Source organism: Biomphalaria glabrata, chromosome 1 (genome assembly GCF_947242115.1).
Source record: "Biomphalaria glabrata chromosome 1, xgBioGlab47.1, whole genome shotgun sequence".
NCBI lineage: Eukaryota > Metazoa > Mollusca > Gastropoda > Planorbidae > Biomphalaria > Biomphalaria glabrata.
In genome coordinates, this window is record NC_074711.1 from 46,731,066 (window position 1) to 46,754,980 (window position 23,915).

A 23,915-nucleotide genomic window follows, 5' to 3' on the forward strand; every position below is an offset into this window, starting at 1 on the left:
AAGAAAATGCTTTTTGCTTCGCCCCGAACCCCACTGATAAATAATGAGCTGTAGATGTAGGGAGAATGTGTTTATGCAGTGAAGAATGCAAGAAAATGCTTTTTGCGTTGGGGCTTCGCCCCGAACTCCACTGATAAATAATGAGCTATAAATGTCAGGAGAATGCGTTTCTTCAGTGAAGAATGAAAGAAAACGCTTTTGGCGTCGGGGCTTCGCCCCGAACCCCACTGATAAATAATGAGCTGTAGATGTCAGAAGGATGCGTTTCTGTAGTGAAGAATGCAAGAAAATGCTTTTTACTTCGCCCCGAACCCCACTGATAAATAATGAGCTGTAGGCTTAGATGTCAGATGGATGCACTTCTGCAGTGAAGAATGCAAGAAAATGCTTTTTGCTTCGCCCCGAACCCCACTGATAAATTATGAGCCATAGATGTCAGAAGGATGGGTTTCTGCAGTGAAAAATGCAAGAAAACGCTTTTTGCGTTGGGGCTTTGCCCCGAACCCCACCGAGGGAATCTTACAGATGTCCCCCAGACCCCCAAGCTTGCAAGAGAAAGGCCTCAACATGATGAGAAACACTGCTCTATTTTTTTTCTCATATATATATATGCTGTACGCACGTTTATGAATAGGGTTAGGGTTTACTCGGCGTTAGGGTTTGGAAAAAAATCGCCCCCCCCCCCCCCCCACTCCAAAGTTCTGGATCCGCTAGTGGCCACATATATTATCTAATTTGTAGTGGAAAACACTATATTTGTAGGAATAAAAAGTTTAAAAAGAGTTTGTGAGTACTTTTTATTGTTGGCAAGAAAAAATGTTGTGGCTCTTTAAAAACTTAAAAATTTTGTAAATTCTAATTTTTGGCTCTTCCGACTCAAAAGGTTGCTGATCCCTGGTTTAGTGTACTGATAAATATCTGGGTATTTTAAAAAGAAATTTCTGGGTATGGAAATATATCTAAAAATGTAATTAGATAAACAAACTAATCTATATATAGACTAGATTACTAGATCTAGATCTATAACCTCTAGAATATTATATAATATATATATATTATATTTTTATGTAATATAAAGAGTAAAAGACTAACTACAAAGTATAAAACACGGATAAGATAAGTATAATAAGTTATAACTAGATATCTAGTTATAAAATATAAGTCTATAAAAGATTAAAAAGTCTATATACTATATAAATATTAAATTACTAGATGATGATCTATATAATTATAATATATATACTTTTATAACTATTTAACTATAGTTATAGACTTATAATTATAGACTAAATATAGATCTAGACACTATGGACGTATAGTCACTATATGCTATAGGGCCTAGAGTGAGTCTCGAGTAGAATCTATACTGTCTAGTAGATGATCTAGACTAGTAAAACCTAAATAGAGACAATAGACTCTATAGAGGCGAGCGCTCTAGGCTCTATATACTAAATTTAGTATAACTAAATATTATATATATATATATATAATATATATATATTATATAGATCTAGGCCTTTATTAGTATATAAACTATATATATAATAAATCTAGATTCTAGAATATTCTAGAGTCTCTAGATCTAGAATCTAGATTATAGATCTATAATAAATGTATCAGTTATCAGACGTTGACTCTGATGATTAAGATAGAAACTGAAGTGAGAATTTTAGATATATACTATAGAGTAGAGATATATATATATATATTAGATTCATCTACTAGATCTATAGAGCGGCGTAGCATCTATGGCGTGAAGTGGTTTATTGCGTAGGTTCATGACTCATATCAGTTGGGGCCCACATTTACATTAGAGCCCTTGCCCTTGGAGATGACACCAAAGTGAAAAAAAAATTGCACTTCGTAAAATTCAAAATGTACTAATACTGTTAACTCAAATTACTTCTTGCTCCTCAAAGGAAACTACAATTTGCAGCATTTAGTTGGAAATTAGAAACATTCATTACTATTGTTCTGCTTATTGTTGACTACAAAATTGTAAGCAATCAACGTTGTGTCAAAAACGTTGGAAAATGAGAAGCAAGATCTATATAGAGCAGAAAGTTAAGTGCAGAAGATAAAGAATGAAGTTTATATTTAAGTTTACAAGTGGTTTGAGAAATGACTTTAAGAATGTAAAAAATAAGGCTGCTGAGGTGTTGATCCTGTTTTAGCTTTACATGAATTGGGGAAAGTTAAAATGTAATTGTTTCATAATTACTTGACAGGTTTCATAGGTGTAAATTTTTGTCAACATGTTTGAGCCATTAATGCTTAGGAGTGCAAACGACAAAGAGTTATATCATGCCACCATTTTTCTAGTCTTATCAGACCCAAATGATTTTGCCATACCATAAAGACATATTAAGTCTCAGTACAATATTTAGCTTTTTTTTAACCATAGACAGCTACATTTTATCATCATGTTTTCCAAGCATTGTCTTGCACATGCATGTTATTTCTTACTTTGTCAGCCACTGATTGTTCAGCAGAGCGGTCATTCTTCGGATTTCCAATGATAAAAAATATTTAAGAACTAGTTGACCCACGGCGTAGCATACGCCGCTATTTAGTGACAGGTGAACACTTACTGAAAGACACAGCTGGTCAAATGGGGTGGGTTTGGGCAAACAACTGTGAGTGAATGAAAAGAAGGAACTCTGGAGAGAGCAACATACAATAGTCCATGACTGAAAACAGGTTTTGGAAGATACAATCATATCTTTTTGAACCTTTGGCCTTGGGGTTTATCTAACGAATTTTCTGCGCGTAAAGGTAAATGGCAAATTTGAATATGATGGAGTCAGGAATATCCAGGGAATAAACACAGTTTGTGAGGTAGCAACTGCGATAGTTTAACACTCTTAGGACTCTAGTACGTTGTGGTGAATGGAACCACTAAACAGCAGGGATATGGAGAGACGTTGACCCAGATTGTAAACTCGAGAAGGGTCATGCGGACGTTATCTGAATACTGATAGTATTGGAAGTGTTTGAGACATCACCACAATTTCAGCCTCGCCACCATAAAGTATTCATGTAGGCAGTGTATTGTCGAGTAGAGTGTATGACTGAGCTTTTGTGAGTAAGAACAACTGACAGGGCGTTGCCATAGTTATCCCAATGTTCGAAAACAAAGCTTACAGCCATCTTGCAAAGTTCGAGAGCAACAGTTTCGTCGATGATATTTTTCCAGAAATATGTGACTGATAGAAATAAACAGTTACCTGATGCAGGAATCTCGAAAGACCTGTTGACCCCACGAAATATATGTGAAGCAGTGGCCATGGTTAGGAAACGAATGGCTATATGAAGGGGCAAAATCAAAATAAAGCTACAGAAAAAAACATGCAACTATTTTAATGACACCAGATATTGATGTGTGTATAAAATACACACATAAATGTAGTCAAATATAGAATGTAAAGAGAAAGATTACTTGTTAATGTTTACTTTATCCAACAGTATTGATATTTTATTTTTTTAATTTAAAATTTCATGTAATTAGGTAGTTTTTAATTAGTCATATTATTCTTTACTGTTTTAGCCACATCTGGATCATGCCCATATGGTATGATTGTTAATGTTTTTGCATGAAAACACTAACATTCTGGAGTGAATGATTAGATGTACACATGTTTTTGTCTCACATGTAGTCATCTATTTTTAGAAACATCTGTACATTTATAAGATTAGAAAAATTTTTTTTTTGATTTCAGGATTGAGGAATAGTAAAAGAAAAACAAAATGGATATGGCTTCACTTTGGAACAAAACATTATCAGATTTACCAACAGATTTATTTCTCAGACTTCGTGATTACCTTGATGTTAGTTATTCACATAATCAAGGATGGAGGGCCATTGTTGCTAATCTCAATGGAAGATATGTCTTGTGAGTAATGCCATAATCTTAAGAGCCAGTCTTGAACACACAGTTAGGTTGTACTTTCACTTGGGAAGTATGTTGGTAAGGCCTCCCCAAAATAGGGCTTTGAACCTTAATAAGAAATGCTTCACTAGATGAGCCATAGTCACCTTGCTATTTAAGGCAGTAAGTTTTACATAGCATTGATATATGTGCCTTTATAAGGTGCTTAGGATTTATAGAAGAAGTATGTAGTGCCAAAACCTTTACTGTTTTCAGTGGTTCCCAAACTTTTTAGTCTCGTAAACCCTGTCATGTTTTCTGATTTTCCGTAGACCCCTGCTTAAGTTATATTGAATTTCTGAAAATTCATCTATTTCAAATTACACATTCTGTTTGAATAATTTCTAACCACTGACAGGAGGAGTGAAAAAGTAATTTAAAACTACATTTTAAGTTGAATTAATTTTTTAACAAAATTCAAATTTAAACCCATTATATAACAATTAATACATATATAGCATACAATCACTAAACACATCGGAAACATTTTGTTTTTAAAGGTTTGCAAGCTCACCATCCATTGATACAGAGATTATTTTTCATATATTGGGATTTGTTGTTTTATGAAGTAGTTCTTCAAAACATTAAATATTAATGTGCAGTTTTTCTTGGATTTCTTTTGCCATAATAATTTGAATAAAAAAATACATCATTACCAGCCTGCTGTATAGAGAAATATGTTGTTTGCAGAAATATGTCGTTTGCAAAGATTTACATAAGAAGAAAGAAATATTTGACTATATTCCAACAGAGCTCAATAATTTAGTAAACTCTTCTACAAATCCATTGCCCTAACAACCAATGGGTCAGAGTTTGCATGGATGGTTCTCAGAAAGCCACCACAAAAGGAGAAGCTGGAATACTCATTGAATGGCCCAATGGAGAAAAAATAATTTAAAAATAAAGTTCATTGTAACTAATGAGCTCTATGACAACCACAGAGAAGAAATATGAGCACTGGAGCTAACAGCTACCATGCTAGCGAATCAGCTAAGTTCGCCAAACAGTTAAATTTTTTCGTGACCAATATAAAAATAGTCCTTTAAAGCTTGACAAACTATGATGCCTCCTAAACAAAACAACTCATGATAACTGGACTGACGTTTGGTGGTCACCTTGCCTGCTTGCATTTCCCGTCAGGAGGTTTGGGCTAGGATGTAATTATCCACATAATCTGAAGGAACATCCAAAAGATTTTGTAAAAAAAAACATATTGTGTGACTTTGTAAAGCTCAACAACAGCAAGAACACTGTTCTCCAATGTTGAAATAGAAGGCTGACACACTTGCCAAATGTAAGAAAACAAATACACACTTGAACATAGCACTCTATCAGGAAGAAATGAAGAAACTAATAATGAATTGTAAAAACGAGAAATTGACAAACTCTCATTCGATATACAAAAAAGATGACATCTATTATAAACTATCCCGATAGGTCCACCTATAATTTTTCACATCAGAACCGCACACATCATAATGAGAAAACATATGTTCCGGAAGCTCAAAATTGGGACCATTGAAATTTGCCCTTTTGGAGTGTCACCAGAGAATGCCTACCACGTCTTCAAAATTGCATTCTTCATCAAGAAGCCCAAAAACAATACACTGGCTTGAAAACCAAAACATGAAATTCTTTTAATGATATAAGTTAAGTTTGTGTAAGAGTTTTTACAATTTCTTTAACCGCTGGTAAAATCAGTAGTTTGCCTATCATGTGAGGTTTTCAGTATTTTACTATAAGTAAAGAGATATAATAAAACGCTCACTAATCATCATCTTCTCTATGTCAGGTCAAAGAGAGATTTTGTGGGTGTATTCTGAACTTTATCTTTGAGTGTAAGTTTTGCAAACCTTTATCTTTTTATCAGGGTGGCATCATCTCAAATTATCCTCCAGCTTAATTGGTTTCATAGCATCATAAAAAAATGGCACATTAACACTTGCTAGTTTGACAAGGAAGTAATGAAGTTCAATTTCAAATACTTAACGCTGTACATTCTACATTTCTTTTTTGCTAAAGTTATAACTAGACAAAACTACATTACTTAAATATTGTTATTAAATTAAATAAAACAATTTTTCATTCAATCAGCAGGATAAAATTTTTTAGGATTTCCTAACGTACTAATTCATAAATGTGTGTATGATAAAATTCCAATTGTCAAAATTAAAGTCACGACGTGCTGAATTGAGATTCTTTATCGTAGACCCCCGTGCACATTTCATAGACCCCCTATTCCCTTTTTAACATTTGTAGACCCCTTGGCAGTCTTCGTAGACCCCTGGGGGTCTATATAGACCACTTTGGGAATCACTGGTGTAGAGTGTTGACTATAATAATGTTGAGGTTACTAGATATGTTGTACAAATCTAACTTGAAGCTAGCTCAGTATCTTTGTATAGTTTTGAGTGACATTGAGTTTGTTTTTCTTATAGGTGTTATTTTCCTGTTAGAATGGTTAACTATGCTCAAGTAGAATAATGAATGTAGAATAATGTTTGAAACACATTCAGACAGCTTACTTACAAATGTATGAATATAATATACAACTTGTATTAGATAAATATGCATGTACTGCATGAGTTATAAATCCTTACTGGTTAATGCAAAATAGCACTTCTAACTGACTAGGTGCATAACACACTCTTCATTATGAATGTATCTTATTGTTTATTCAGTCTGCCCTCGGAAGACTAAATAACTTTGGCTATTGATGACCTTAAGCAATTTTAGCTGAGTTCCAGCACATGGCTGTTGTGAATCCCTACTCAACAGATTACCTGTGATATTTGTAGTTAAAAAATATCACAACTATGAGCAGACATTAAGTAATCAAATAGAACACAATGCAAAAAGAAATGAGTTGAATACAATTGAAAGAATATTTAATAATTTAATTCATCACGAAAACGCTACAAGAAAACACTCCAAAATACTTTTCACTGCTGTAATAGAACTGACTAACAAGACGCTATACTTTCAATTTTCATATTAATTTTCAGTTCCTATTTTTTAATTACTTCCCTAACCCTAATATCACTGACTGACCCATTAATTGATTTAAAGATTTTAAACTGTCTCACGAATCTGCATGAAATTTTGTACACAGGTCCTAGGTTCTCACTAAGAACCGGATTTGACATATTTGCAACTTGATGACCGCTATTCGTGAAAAAATGCATGTTTTCTTTCAAATCTTTGTATTTTATTTTTGGTATTTCCCCAAAAGGAAGCAGGCTACATATAAAGCATTTAGAAAATATCACAGATTCCCTATTTTTAAAGAAATTTTTTTTTCCCTTTTACTTATTTTTAATATGCCTTGTGTCATTTCTACTTCCTTTTAGATGCAGTCTCAATAAAAAAACATAACCAATCCTAATAAGATACATCCAGAGTCTTTTTTTTTTTTTTGAGAGAGAGAGCAATTAATGATACTTTGAAACACTTTAAAAAAAAACAACCAAACCTTAAAGCATTAAAAAGATAACTCTAGATCTATTAAATAAAACCAAATTGATGTTTCTTATTATTTAGAGAAAAAAAAAACAGAATAAATGTTGAAAGGTAAACGGAAATGTGGCATTCAGTTGGGTCCTTTGGAAAATGCATTTTTTTCTCTCTGCTTGAAACTGATGGTATGAAGAAATGTATGTGGTGTCTAATACAGTACATTGCTTGCACTACGATTAAAGGTGGCAAAAAAAAAAAAAAGGTTGCAAAAAGAAAAAAAAGTAAAACTAACTAAAAAGGTTCAAAGTCAAAATAATATAGATTGAATTTAGAAGCCAAAGAAAGTCATAGAGTGTGCGAAGGAGTAACTTTTTGTTTTTGGCTAAGAGGAAGGAAGGAAGCGGGTAAGGGAAAGTGCTGCTAGGATAAAGAGGCTCAAAATATGAATGTGTGTATGTGTAGGGGGTGCATTATAAAGCAGGTCTTTCCAAATCAAGATAAAAGTCTATGTAAGAGAAATAACAATGCGCAGATTTAAAAAAAAAAATGGAGGTTCTAGAGAGCAAAAAAAAAGAGAAAGAGAAGGTAAGAGGTAGAGGGATGTAAAATTTCATTGTAACAGATACCCTAATTCACTAAATAAAAAAGCATGTAAGGTTGATCGTTAAAATATGGCCTATTTATTACAATTCAAAAAAAGAAAAGGGGTTGTTCCGGCAAAAATAAACAATATAAAGCTAGGGAACAAATCAATAGGCATTTTTGTTTTATTTTACTTTAGAATTGTACATTTTTAGTTAATTATACTATAGACAAAAATATTTATTGATAGCTACATATTTTTTTTTTGTCTGTAAAAATTGATTGTCTGGTAAGCACATTTTGTAGACTATTAGAGAAATCTTAATTGGTGGAACGTTTTTTTCTATTTCTCAAATCAGGAGTAGTACGGAAGATTTTGAGCGCAGGGAGAGTCCAACTACAGCTCTTTTAACTAAACTTCGCAGTCTGGGTATGACGATACAAGAGTTTGTACAATGTGCTATCAGGGCAGATGATTTTGTTATCATGGAATTATTTGATGTTCACAGTATGATTTATATTCATTTAAAATGTTTCTTTAAAACTTTATATGTCTGAATCTTAATGAAGTCTACCATATTGTCATAGTTAGTTTTGCATCAATTTTAATAATTATTTTATTTAGCTAACATCTGGTCGTCTTCTGGGCTCATAACTGGAATCCAATCAACTCTTTAATTGTATCCCTCCTTGCATCCATATTTTCCCTGGTATCTCTTTGGAGGCACGGTGACTGAGCAGTAAAGTGCTTAGCTTCTCTACCAAGTTCTCTGGTTCGAATCTTGGTGAAGAATGGGATTTTTAATTTCGGGATCTTTGGGAGCCTCTGAGTCCACTCAGCTCTAATGAGTACCTGACATTAGTTGAAGAAAGTAAAGGTAGTTGGTCAATGTGATGGCCACATGACACCCTCCTTAACCGTGGGCCACAGAAACAGATGACCTTTATATCTTCTTCCCTGCAGATCCCTATGGTCTTAAAGAGGAACTTTACTTAGTATCTCTTTGGACTCCCAACAGGATTTCTTGGTCATACTAATAACCTTGCCAATATTGAACAACAATGACCTCGATAATAGCAGTCTGACATCAATGACTTATGTAACATAAGCTTTTTTTTTTGTACATAAACAATATAAGCGTCAAGTCTTTAAGTCTGAAGATTAAGTATTTCATGTGGCTATGCAGTCCTAGCTCTGACCTTTATATTTTGCCACATCCAACCAGACAAAACCATTGTTTGCTGTTAGTCATAAAAAGTTATTTTTTCACCATCTTTGGCTATGGCTTTCTTTTGGTCTCTAAATTGTATCCCACTGTCCTTGTAAAATCTTATCTTATATAATACAGACGTTACTTTAAAAAAGAAGATTATTACATCCTACGCGTCATGCATTCAATCATGCATATTAACCAATGACTTAAATTCTGCCAAGTCACTGGTTTTCCTGGCTAGCTCAGGCAACCCATTCCATGCTCTAATAGCACAAGGGAAGAAGGAGTATTTGTAGAAATTTGTCCTAGCATATGGGATGAGGAATGTGCCTTTATCTATGTGTCTTTCTGAGTATTTTATTAAATTTTGTTTTTGTATTTGAAGATTATGGTTCAGTGTTTTATGTATAATTGCTACTTTACTTTTGAGTCTTCTGTCCTGATGGCTTTCTAAATTTAGTGATTTTACCTAAAGGTGTTACTCTAGTCAAATGTGAATTTTTGTTTGTTATGAATCTCACTGGTCTATTTTGTGTTTGTTCCAGTTTCTTAATGTTTTCTTGAGTTGAGGGGTCCCAAACAGAGGATGCATATTCTATTATTGGCCTAACCAAGGTTAAATAACATTTTAGATTTATGTTCTTATTTGATTTATAGAAATTTCTTTTAATAAACTGTAAAAGGTTAAATGGTGTAATGTTGAAGAATGCGAATGTCGTGAAATGCTGGGTTCTTGCTTCCTGGAGTACTCTTGACATGTGACAAATACATACTACAAACTGACTTAAGTCCGTTTCAGCAGACAAATATAAAGTTTATTTTACAACATAATAATAATACTGCACTCCTTGTTAGTGCTACGAGTCAAGAAATAACAAACAATCCTATCCACATAACAGCGGTATCAAATATATCCAATATGTTGAACTCTCTAGATTACAAATCATGTCCACATAACAGCGGTATCAAATATATCCAATACGTTGAACTCTCTAGATTACAAATCACTTCCGCATCTCAGCAGAAATATAGATTAACTAATACATGTCTCAAAAGGACCACTGGCAACAACTGCCCACAAGTTACTTTCTAACTGAAATTACTACTCGACTTTTCTAAGTCGCTACTGTCCATCCTGGACCAAAATATACTAGACTGCCTCGTACAGAGGATAACACTTGACTTGACCACCCTTTCCAAAGTATCCCACTTGACTTGACTGACTTGACTGAACTCAAAGTCAACTTTATTTATTCTACTTCCTGTTTTCTACATCAGTAGCCGTTGCATCAGAACTTTGAATGGTCTAAAATATTATTATGATGTCGATTTTTACTATCTTTTCTAGTTTACAAGATCTAAATGGGACGGACGGACAGACATTCCACACAAAACTAATAGCATCTTTTCCCCTTTCGGGGGCCGCTAAAAATCACTACAAATTAAAATAATTATAAATTGTGAAAGATTCTTTTGAAATGATTAAAACAATTTTTTTTTTTTCAAAATGTTTACAATTTACAATCATTATTTTAAAACTCCAGCTAATGTTCTGGCTAACTATTGTCTGAATTGGCAACTAAATGCCTGACCATAAACAAAACATTTTTTATTGTTAATTATCACTTTATTTTCTACACATCAATGAGCTCCATACAGGATACAGTAGAAATGCTCTAAATTATCCTACATTTGTATTCCAATAAGCTCCTGTGACCATTGTTCATAATCCTCTAAGTGAGATCAGTGCAGTAGAAGGAGAGACAGTGGAAATATCAATAGAAGCTAAAGGTTTCCCACCACCACAGTATCAATGGTACAAAGATAACATGAAGCTGGAAATGGCCACAGAAAATGTTTTGAGGATATATAACTTTAAGTGAGTCTTATTTTGTTTGTTCTAATAGTCAGGAAATGTTGATAACAATGAGGTAGTTCCGGATCTCTTCTCAGTCACGTGGGTGTGTTGTTTACATTCATGACCTCATTGATTTCATTGTAATTTAAACATGAAAATAGTCTAGATCTATACATCTTTAAGTAATAAAAAGTATGTTACAATAATTCACTAATTGTTATGATTATTTAGTAGGACTAATAGATCTAGGCTAGCACTAAATCTAGATCTACATCTTATCATAGGAAGATATTGCCATGTATAAGACCACAGTCACGTGACTTTTTATAAAGTAGGTCAGCGATTCAGAACTACCTCATTTCTGAAGATGGAAGATTAAAATTTATGTTCATTCCTAGAAAAAAATGTATACCTTGTGACAAACTTGCTAATTAAGCGAGTGACCGCTTTACAATAACTTATGGTGAGTTGGTCTGTAATTATGCTATGTTAAGGGAATGACCGCTCTACAATAACTTGAGATAATTTGATCTGTAACTATGCTATTGTTATAACCCTGCCTTGCACATCTTCATCCAAGTTAGTGCAGAAGGTGCGCTTTGGCTTGTGCACTGTTAGAGAGTTGACTTAAAAAAAGGAATGTTGACATTAGAGAGACAACAGTTCAGCCAAGTCTAGCGGTTTATGAAGAAGCTGTGCTTAAGGCACACCTTGTTATTGTGTGTTTGTGATGTCCTGTGTTATGGCACGATTAGGAATTAGGGGGTAAAAGTTATTTGTTTCATAAAAAGGAAAGGTTTTGACTTAGAGACAATGACACAATGAATTAAAAAACAAGACTTTTGGCAGCCATAGAGTAAGCATGGCTTCAGTAAATGTAATAGAGATTTAGCTTGATGACATTCAACGGTTCCCTTCATCATTATTAAACTTCTTGTTTGTCATATGCTATCAGTGTCAACTAACTTATATTGTTGGCTTTTCGCCTCTAATTTGATTTCATTACCTCTGTTAGACTTTTCTGCATAAGACACAGTGCGGAAGTGCCTAACACCTGTTAATAAAGACTTGTCCTCCTTGAGTTGCCTTCCTGAGATTTATTACACTAAATAAACCTACTAAAGAAGTAATACCAAAATACCTTAAAACCTTAGTAATAAATTTTCAAAGCATTAGGAACAAAACAGCAGACTTAGAAATTTTATTAGGATGTGAGAAACCAGACATAATTGCAGGAACAGAAACTTGGATACATCCTGAAATTTATAACGCAGAAATTTTCAATAGTGATTATGAAATTTTTAGAAAAGATAGGGCTGGTAATCATGGAGGACGTGGGGAACAGAAAAGGTGGGGGAACACAATGTGCCCAGATCTATACGTTGATTGGTTCTTAAAAGCAATTAGATTTAGTCTAGAAATGAAGAACGCGAGAGTGAGGGAGTGGCAGGTTGGTACCAGGTTGGTACTGTCAGTTAGCTGATACACCAACGTGACTTTTTTTTTTTTTTTGTAAGTTCATTAATAGAAATTAATTATGTTGAATCCCTGATTCCTGTATTCATTTGTATAGAAAAAAATATCGAAGTGCTATCGATTCAAAACACATTGAGTGACATTGTAGATATCTAGTCTAGATCTAGATCTGGATTCTAGATCTAGATAACTTGTTATACAGGAATAGATCTAGCTAGTCATTACGTTATGACCCGTTATGTCATGATTCTCTACATTACTCTACAATCTAGACTTAGGCTCTAGACTAGACTAGATTCTTAGTCTTAGTTACTTAGTATAGAATAGATCAAGGATGAAGGTAGGCCTACGAAAGTTTGGAGTAGACCGACGTTTGTAGCAGATCCACGGCATCGGTAACACTCTTGAGCCCAGATCTAGAGTAGAGTATATTCATTATATAGACATAGATCCAGATCTAGTCTAGATATCATCTCTATTGTCGTATTGATCTAGATTTAGATTGTAGATCTAATCATGACATCTAGATCTAATAATATATATATATATATATATATATATATGACAAAATAGTCTATCGCGTAAGTGTTACGCATTCTGGTGCCAAAATACGCATTTTGACCATCAGCGTTACGCATTTGGACTTTTTTTGGTAGGCAGGTCTGATGGAGGAGTTCTCCTAGCAATAAAAAAAACACACTTATAGCTGAAGAAATTACCTTACCTACCTCAAAAAATTTAGAATCAACATTTTGTAAAATCAACACCACCTCAACATCCCTAATAATAGGCAGTATTTATAGACCACCAAATTCTACTTTAAAAGAACTATGTAATCAGTTAACTACACTTAAAGAAAAAAATGCAGTTTTTTTTTTTATGGGTGATTTCAACCAACCTGACATTAATTAAAAAACACTAACCATAGACAAACACCAAAACCTCAAGGACATAAATAAGCTTTTCATAGAAACATTACTCAACCTAAGTTTAGATCAAATAATTAAAAAACCAACTAGATTAAACAACACATTAGATCTCTTCTTAACCAACAGACCTGGATTAGTAGTAGATTATGATATTATCCCTGGTCTCTCAGACCATGATATCATTAAAATACACACTCAGATAAAAGCAGTAGCCAATACAAAACCCAAAAGAAAAATCTTACTCTGGAATAAATGTAACCTAACACAACTACACCAAGCTGCATTAAACTTTCAACAAACATTCTTATTAGAAAAAGACATTAACCAACCAGTTGATGACCTCTGGAATTTCATTAAAAACTATCTTAAAAGCATTATAGAAAATCATATACCAAATAAATACAAATCAAACAAAATAAATAAATGCTGGTTTAATAATAGATTAAAAGAAGCTTTGTAAACAGTAGGAAAACCTATATAGAAACTTTAAAGAAACTAAGGCAGAAAGAGTTTATAAAACATATATAAAAATTAAAACCAAACCCAAAAAGTAAGCAGACAGCTGCAGAGTGAATACATAAACAATGTAATATCTAAAGATAACAACAAAAACCTATGGTCATACATTAAGTCTAAGAAAATGGAAACAACAGGCATAGTGCCATTAAAAAGAGAAGATAACATAATACATAATGATAATGAAACTAAAGCAAACATCCTAAACAAATACTTTGCATCAGCATTCTCAACCCCAGGAGACAAAGACATATCACTAAATTTGAACCAAGTAGACAACATAGGAGATATAGTAGTACAAGAACAGGGAATCCAAAAACTATTAGCCAACATCAAACAGAATAAAGCGTCCGGACCTGATGGTATTCCAGCTAGATTACTCAAAGAACTAAGCAATGAGCTAGCACCAGTGTTCAAAATACTTTTTCAGGCATCTCTTAACCAGGGCAGAGTACCAAAGGAGTGGAAAGAAGCTAATGTCAACCCCCTATTTAAAAAAAGAGAAAAATCTGACCCAGGAAACTACAGACCAGTATCACTTAAGCATCACATGTAAAATCCTAGAACACATATGTAGCAACATCATAAACCACTTAGACAAACATAATGCCCTTACTCCATACCAACATGGCTTTAGGAAATATAGATCATGTGAAACACAACTAATTGATGATTTTTCAAAAGGTTTAGATAATAGTGAACAAATAGATGCTATCTTACTAGATTTCTCCAAGGCTTTTGACAAAGTTCACCACCATAGTTAGCTTAAAAAATTAAAATATTTTGGCATAAATGGTCCATTGCATCAGTGGATTAAAGATTTTCTGATAGCGAGAGAACAAACTGTAATAATAAATGGCTCTAAGTCAACACCAATGATTTACCAAATTGCATTAGTTCAGGAACAAAAGTCAGATTATTTGCAGACGATTGCATAATATATAGAACAATAAAAACAACACAGACACAGAAATTTTACAAAGAGAATTAGATGAATTACAGAAATAGGAATCAAATTGGAGCATGTCTTTCCACCCAGAAAAATGTCAGTTATTAAGAGTAACAAGAAAACTAAAACAAATTAGTTCCACTTGTCTTATTCATGGTAAACCAGTAACACAGACTAAAAATGCAAAATACCTAGGTGTTATAATAAATGAAAAGCTGTCATGGAATCCCCATATTGATGAAGCTATCAAAAAATCAAACAAAGCATTATGGTTTATTAGAAGAAATTTCTATAAATCAAATAAGAACATAAATCTAAAATGTCATTTAACCTTGGTTAGGCCAATAATAGAATATGCATCCTCCATTTGGGACCCCTCAACTCAAGAAAATATTAAGAAACTGGAACAAACACAAAATAGAGCAGTGAGATTCATAACACACGAATATTCACATTTGACTAGAGTAACGCCTTTAGTAAAATCACTAAATTTAGAAAGTCTTCAGAATAGAAGACTTTAAAGTAAACTAGCAATTATACATAAAACACTGAACCATAATCTTCAAATACAAAAACAAAATTTAATAAAATACTCAGAAAGACACATAGATAAAGGCACATTCCTCCATCCCATATGCTAGGACAAATTTCTACAAATACTCCTTCTTCCCTTGTGCTATTAGAGCATGGAATGGGTTGCCTGAGCTAGCCAGGAAAACCAGTGACTTGGCGGAGTATAGGTCATTGGTAAATATGCATAACTAAATGCATGATGCGTAGGACGTAATCATCTGATGACTTGGTATGTAACTATGCTATCAAGTTCTTGTATTCTACCTTGTGATGACTTGGTATGTAACTATGCTATCAAGTTTTTGTATTCTAACTTGTGATGACTTGGTATGTAACTATGCTATCAAGTTCTTGTATTCTAACTTGTGATGACTTGGTATGTAACTATGCTATCAAGTTCTTGTATTCTAACTTGTGATGACTTGGTATGTAACTATGCTATCAAGTTCTTGTATTCTAACTTGTGATGACTTGGTATGTAACTATGCTATCAAGTTCTTGTATTCTAACTTGTGATGACTTGGTATGTAACTATGCTATCAAGTTCTTGTATTCTAACTTGTGATGACTTGGTATGTAACTATGCTATCAAGTTCTTGTATTCTAACTTGTGATGACTTGGTATGTAACTATGCTATCAAGTTCTTGTATTCTAACTTGTGATGACTTGGTATGTAACTATGCTATCAAGTTCTTGTATTCTAACTTGTGATGACCTTGCCATGTTATCACAATGGCGGTAACCACTTAATTGAAATTTGGGATGAGCAGGTCATGTGATCCTTATTTACTATACATCAACTAGTTAAGTGTTTCAGACTAATTATTAAACTGTAGATTTTTAAAAGTATAATGGTTTAATACATATATGTTTTTTTATTACTAGGATCTGTATATTAATGACATTGGTAGGCTACACATTTTTAATGCTGTTGTCAACTTTTCAATTTTAGGAAGATTATTATTGTCTTAATTTATCAAGTTGACATGAGACTACATTAGCATTATATTAATAATTGTTCAGTACAGTCAGTACTTGTGACTAGGCAATGCTTGTCATGATTGATTAGTCAGCACATGGAGAATGCTTGACGCAAGTGATTGATTAATATTCTGGTGATGCCTGTAATGTGACAGAGACTTGTTAAGGTCAATTTATTCAGAATGCTAGTTACAGATGGGCTCTGTTAATGTGTGCCAGTTTTCTCACAATTTCTGTTTTTAAATACATACATTCCATTTACTGTTGCAGCATCAAGGATGAAGGTGAATATAAGTGTGCTGCCTACAATGATGAAGACATTTTGAAACACATTTTCTCAACAAGTTGTAAAGTTTATGTTGAGCCAGTTCAACCAGTTCGTAAGTTTAAACACTTATTTATTGTTAGTTGCATGTAGCATTTTGAAACACAAATGAAATGATAATTTAAACAATAGACATCAATAAAAATATCACGTTTATTGTTCATCTTTAGTTGTCATTTCATTAGCAAAATATAGTATCTTTTCTTCTTTGTATTCCCACCTAATCAAATAATCAGAATGATGAAGGCACATTTCTTATTCCATATGCTAAGATAAATTTGTACAAATGCTCCTTCTTCCCTAGTTCCATAAGAGCATGGAATCACTTGCCTGAATCAGCCAGGAAAACCAATGACTTATCAGAGTTTAAGTTGCTGATTAACATGCACGACTTAGATTGATACATGAAAGGTGTAGGTCATAATAATCTTCTCATTTGAAGTAATGTCTGAAATATAAAAGATAAAATGAAGATTCTAGCTCATAGTCCTGCTGTAATTGATGTCAAGGTCAACATATATTTTGACAAGTTTCTCAACACTAGCCCTGCCCTATGTGATGAAACAATTTGAAAGCATGTGCTAAAGTTTAAAAGTATTTCAAGGTTTCATATTAAATCCATGAGGCATTCAATATTACAAAATGCCAAAATAAATTAGTCATAAAAATGATGAAGAAACTAAAGCTCATGTCTTGTAGTGTTGTTATTATGTTTCCTTCGCACTCAGCTCATTTCACTGACTCTTGCTATGTACTTACTACTACTTAATCCTGTGTACTCCCAGGGGAGCATAGGGCCGCAACCACACCTCTCCACCGAACTCGGTTCTGAGCAGCTTTCTTCATCTGCTCCCATGTCATTCTAGTACCCTCAGCTTCACTAATGACTGACCTCTTCCAGGTTTGTTTGGGTCTGCCCACTTTCCTCTTTCCTTGTGGGTTCCAGTCAAGTGCCTGCCTTGCAACATTGGTAGCTGGTTTTCGCAGGGTGTGTCCTATCCAGCTCCATTTTTGTTTTGTGATGTCTTGGGCTATGGGCTTTTGTCTAGTACTCTCCCACAAATCAATAGTTTTTATCTTTTCTGGCCACCTAATTCCTAATATCCGGCGTAGACATCTGTTAACAAAAGCCTGGAGCTTTTCCATATTTGTTTTAGTGACTCTCCAAGTTTCTGAACAGTATAGAAAGACAGACAGACTTAACGTTTGTATTATAGATTCGTATTTTGTTATTGTTCTGCCTTTTCAACTCTTCAAACAATCTGGCGCTCTAAGACTCTTGCTATGTGTCAATGTTTATTCCTGGCCTGCTCTGAGCTTCTATTTATGTGCCCTTATAGTCTTCCAATGCTGCAATGGATGGTTCGTGTTTGAATCCTAAAATTACTACAATTCTTTTTTTTTCAGACATAGGTATATTAAGAAACTTTGTTTTTGTGTATTCAATAAATGTTCATTGTTTCTATTTGATAGTCTTATGACTTATCACCTATTTTAGACATATATTATATGGAATATTACTCCATCAGAAGAATTCCGTCTGTTTTTGCAGATGATATAGTTTTGTATAATTTGATAATGCCGTTTTACATTTTGTTCAGCACCTTTGGAAATCAAAGAACATCCACGACCTTGTTTTGTTTTTACTGGTGGTACTGCTGTATTTAAATGTGAAGTCTGGAGTTCTGCTCAGTTGTCATATCAGTGGTACAAGGATGAACAAAAACTTCAAGATGGACTTTGTGTTCAAGGTTAGTTCATGAAAGTAAAATTAGTAGACAACATGTTTAAATTTCACTTGCACAAACCATCCCTAAGGAATTAGGAGGTCAGGCATTTTTATTCCAACCACTTCACTAGTTATCTGATTGTGGTGACACAAGTTCTTTAAGCCTTTCATTGCAAGAGTTTAATAGTAATATAATGTACAAAAGGCTAACATTTATACACAAGCAAATCCACTAGATGTTTCATTCACCTTGTTGACAACACACCCGTGACACGTTCTCCAGTCCACTAACTGGCCAGGTACACTCTCTTGACTGTGTGTCACAGTTGGCCACACATGCTATATGGTAACCGTGTCACAACAGTCCTCCCAGGGTAGAGAAAAATTTTGATAGTATATTTGGGTGTATATTAATAATCGACAAAAAAAAAAAAATGACGTTATACAATGGCTACTTTTATTATAAGATAGTCTTATGACTTATCACCTATTTTAGACATATATTATATGGAATATTACTCCATCAGAAGAATTTCGTCTCTGTTTTTCATGTGTCTTGTTATATTATACAACTTGTATAAAAAATCCACGCATATAATTTTTTTTTCTTTCTATGTAACGATAATCTTTTAAATTAGTTAATACCGGGTACTTTACATTACATCAAAGAAATCTTTAAAATTAAGGGGATTGATTACGTTGTATTTCACACATAACCGTTCATACGTTGACATCTACGACTACAATTAATGCAACAAAAAAAAATCTGCTAAGTCAAGAGTATCGTAGTGAAGTATCTTGCACCTCTAAGTTTAGGTATGATGTTCTCTATGTTAGGCATTGGGTATGTATCTTTCACTGTAATGGTGTTTAGTTTCCGGTAGTCTACACATAGACGCATATTCCCAGTTGTTTCTTTTTGTTTCACTAGGACTGCTGGAGCTGAGTATGGAGATGTAGATGTATCAACCATTCCCATTTTTAATAGCGTTTCAATTTCCTTTTTCAGTATCTTTTTATGATGTAAGGAAACTGGATATGGTTTGGATTTTGTGGGCTTCGTATCAGTCAGTTGGATAGTGTGTTTTATGGCAGTCATTCTACCCGGTTGGTCTGTGAATATTGGCGCCCATTGAGCTAGCAGTTTATCAATATCTTGCGCTTAACTGGATACTGGAGGTGTGATGTGCCTATATCTTTCACAGTTTCACAGCTTTCAATAACTGGACATGGTAATTCATCTGGTTCCTCTATTGGTTCTATCATCATTACTCTACGACTGTCTTGCGTATCTTGCTTAGTGTTTTTTTCATTGAAAGAGTAAATGGTCTGGGCATGTACTGCTTCAGCATATTGATGTGAAATACTTTATCTTGGCCTCTGATGTTTATGCTGTAGTCAATCTTTGAAATCACCTTAGTCACTTGGAATAGGCCCTGCCATTTTATAAATAGCTGGTTATTTTTGTCAGGCAGCAGAACCATGACATTATCACCAACTTGTAGTGTTCTCAACTTTCGTCCCTGATTTAGCTTTCTCAATAGTTCCGGTTTTTCTTTATTTGCTTGCATTTGGACAGTTTTACATGCTTCGATTATATTTTGTCTTGTTTTGATGACAAGATCGTATCCTGTCAGTACGTCGTGTTCTATGTTCCTATTAACTAGAAAGTCTCTGTATAGTGACATGGGTCCTCTAACAGGTGAGCCATCGAATGGTGAGAAACCCATTGTTGTGTGTGGTACTTCTCTGTAGGTGAACAGTATGGGGTTGATCAGCTTGTCCCAGTCTGTTGGATTGTCCTGTGCTACTTTGTTCAGCATTGTTTTCAGAGTTGAGTTCAGGCGTTTGCACATCCCATTTGTTGGGGGGTGGAAACTGGCAGCAAATTGTTGTTTAATATTCAGAGTTTTGCAAAACTATGCGAATTCATTTGATTTGAACTGAGTGCCTTGAGCACTTAGTATTATACGAGAGTAACCTGGTCTTGAAAATATTGCTGTTGGTGCGTCTCCCACATCTTCAGAAGAAATTCTTTTTAATGGTATTGCTTCTGGAAACCGTGTGCACATGTCTACAACAGTCAGTATGTAGTGATGGTCTCTACCGGATATTACTGGCATGGGTCAAATAATATCTACACCTATCTTCTCAGATGGCATTTCACTTAAGTCTGTTGTTTTTTATTGGAGCTTGCATATATGTTTCCTTTGCTCCATGTATTTGGCAAATATGGCAAGATTTTATATAGGCCTTGACTTCTTGCGTAATTTAAGCCCAAAAAAATTCATTCAAGATTCTATTTAATGTTCTCTTTACTCCCATATGTCCAGCAAAGGGGGTGTCATGTGCAAGCTTTAAAATTGTTGCTCTATATTTCTTTGCAATTGTTGTGTCTTGCCTGCTTTCAAATGAATTTCTCTCACATAGGCACCATCATCACCTACCTTGATTAGACCTCGTCTTGGTGGAGCTTTACTATCTATGAGTTTTTTTAGATCTGGATCATTTTTCTGTTCACTGACAAATTTTTCTATTTTAATCTTTAGTTGGTCTTGACTTTCTGTGGAGATTTCATTCGCTTTGTTTACTTGATTATTAATTATCATATCGTTATTTTCTGTTTCTGTATTTTCATTTTCATTGTTATAAGGAACTTGTATCTTATCATTTGTATTTAGCACTTTTTCTGCTTTCTTCTGAGCTCTTGTAGTAACCATGGAGCATTTCTGTGTGTATTTTTCTTTCCACTTGTTCAATTCTTCTGCTGTGTAAGGTTTAGAGCCTTTGATGCAGCCAATAAGACCAATGTTGTCTGGCTTATTATCTAGTACAAAAGCCTCATGCCAAACACTGATGAACTGTATGAACAGTGTATGCAAGTTGATATGTGCTACCAGATGTGTAGTTACTTACCCAACACAATCTTGTCTTCTTCCTGTGTACTCTTGTGGGTTGACGTATTCTTTTGCGACTAAAATTTACAGTTTATTAGCGTGTTTGGCAGCAAACATTCGATCTCTCTGTCTGTTGTCCCAATCTTTATTGCGTCGGTTGTGGAAGCAAGTCTCTGTAGTGTGACAATTGGAAACATACTTTTTGCTGATTATGTCGATATTCTTGTTCCTTGTAGGTATATGTTGGGCTCTTTTCTTCATCTTTCTCTCTTCTATATGTATATGTTGGGCTCATAACTGAGTCTTTCTTATATGTAGGCCTATATGTTGGGCTTATTTGACCGTGTGTCATGGTAGGCCACACATGCCGTGTAGTAACCATGTCACAACACTGATTAACTTATTTATTTTGTTTTCATTTTGAATTATATTGTGGTCAATGTAGAATTGATAGATATTCCATAATGAATGATCTCACACGCATATATATATAAACATTTGACCCTCCCACTCCTTTGTCCATGAGTTCAAGCTCTTTATGAGTATTTGTTAAGTCCTAAGCCTTATTCTGTGAACAGTGGGACACACACACACACATATAATTCTACACTCTCATCTCATTAGCAGCCAGTTGTTAGTTATTAAATTTAATCAGTAGCCCTTTTCATTCTTCCACACAATAACTTTCATAATTCTTTCAAGCTACATCTGCATAGAGAATTTATCTCCCATTCCATGTGTTTTATTTCCAACTCTAAATGTGTAATGCATCTTCAAATTCTTCCACTTTTCCTTTTCCAATATTTGTACACATCATCTTGTTTCTTTCATTGAAACATCTTATCTTATCTTATCTTATATAATACAGACGTTACTTCAAAAAAGAAGATGATTACGTCCTACGCGTCATGCATTTAGTCATGCATATTAACCAATGACTTAAATTCTGCCAAGTCACTGGTTTTCCTGGCTAGCTCAGGCAACCCATTCCATGCTCTAATAGCACTAGGGAAGAAGGAGTATTTGTACAAATTTGTCCTAGCATATGGGACGAGGAATGTGCCTTTATCTTTGTGTCTTTCAGAGTATTTTATTAAATTTTGTTTTTGTATTTGAAGATTATGGTTCAGTGTTTTATGTATGATTGCTACTTTACTTTTGAGCCTTCTGTCCTGAAGGCTTTCTAAATTTAGTGATTTTACTAAAGGTGTTATTCTAGTCAAATGTGAATATTCGTTTGTTATGAATCGCACTGCTCTATTTTGTGTCTGTTCTAGTTTCTTAATGTTTTCTTGAGTTGAGGGGTCCCAGACGGAGGATGCATATTCTATTATTGGCCTAACCAAAGTTAAATAACATTTTAGTTTTATGTTCTTATTTGATTTATAGAAATTTCTTTTAATAAATCCTAATGCTTTGTTTGATTTTTTTGTAGTTTCATCAATATGTGGATTCCATGACAGTTTTTCATTTATTATAACACCTAGGTATTTTGCGTTTTTAGTCTGTGTTACTGGTTTGCCATGAATAAGATAAGTGGAATTAATTTGTTTTAGTTTTTTTGTTACTCTTAACAACTGACATTTTTCTGGGTGGAAAGACATGCTCCAATTTGATTCCCATTTCTGTAATTCATCTAATTCTCTTTGTAAAATATCTGTGTCTTGTGTTGTTTTTATTGTTCTATATATTATGCAATCGTCTGCAAATAATCTGACTTTTGTTCCTGAACTAATGCAATTTGGTAAATCATTTATGTAAATTAAAAATAGTAGTGGACCCAAGACTGTTCCTTGAGGTACACCTGAGTTTACTGTTATCGGTGTTGATTTAGAGCCATTTATTATTACAGTTTGTTCTCTCCCTATCAGAAAGTCTTTAATCCACTGATGCAGTGGACCATTAATGCCGAAATATTTTAATTTTTTAAGCAAACTATGGTGGTGAACTTTGTCAAAAGCCTTAGAAAAATCTAGTAAGATAGCATCTATTTGTTCACTATTATCTAAACCTTTTGAAAAATCATCAATTAGTCCTATTAGTTGTGTTTCACATGATCTATATTTCCTAAAGCCATGTTGGTATGGTGTGAGGACATTTTGTTTGTCTAAGTGGTTTATGATGTTGCTACATATTATGTGTTCTAGGATTTTACATGTGATGCTGGTAAGTGATACTGGTCTGTAGTTTCCTGGGTCAGATTTTTCTCCTTTTTTTAATAGGGGGGTGACATTAGCTTCTTTCCAGTCCTTTGGTACTCTGCCCTGGTTAAGTGAAGCCTGAAAGAGTATTTTGAACACTGGGGCTAACTCATTACTTAGTTCTTTGAGTAATCTAGCTGGAATACCATCAGGTCCAGAAGCTTTATTTGGTTTGGTGTTGGCTAATAGTTTTTGAATTCCATTTTCTTGTACTACTATATCTTCTATGTTGTCTACTTGGTTCAAATTCAGTAATATGTCTTTGTCTCCTGGGGCTGAGAATGCTGATGCAAAGTATT

At 34.0% G+C, this 23,915-nt stretch overlaps 1 protein-coding gene across 6 annotated transcripts in view; it reads left to right on the top strand.

Annotated features, from left to right (window-relative positions):
• The first annotated feature begins 978 nt into the window (after positions 1-978).
• The window catches only part of LOC106071425 (mucosa-associated lymphoid tissue lymphoma translocation protein 1-like), a 45,200-nt gene continuing 22,263 nt past the window's right edge, over positions 979-23,915 (top strand). The window contains exons 1-6 of one of the 6 annotated variants that reach the window (XM_056040017.1): positions 979-1,098; positions 3,720-3,893; positions 8,327-8,475; positions 10,889-11,060; positions 16,735-16,844; positions 18,391-18,540. In XM_056040017.1, the coding sequence (XP_055895992.1) occupies positions 3,748-3,893; positions 8,327-8,475; positions 10,889-11,060; positions 16,735-16,844; positions 18,391-18,540 (727 nt within the window). In that variant the 5' untranslated portion in view covers positions 979-1,098; positions 3,720-3,747. Of the gene's footprint in view, positions 1,099-1,693; positions 3,894-5,721; positions 5,768-8,326; positions 8,476-10,888; positions 11,061-16,734; positions 16,845-18,390; positions 18,541-23,915 lie in introns of those variants that run through there. The other 5 variants (XM_056040007.1, XM_056040043.1, XM_056040052.1 and 2 more) reach the window with 5 other exon arrangements.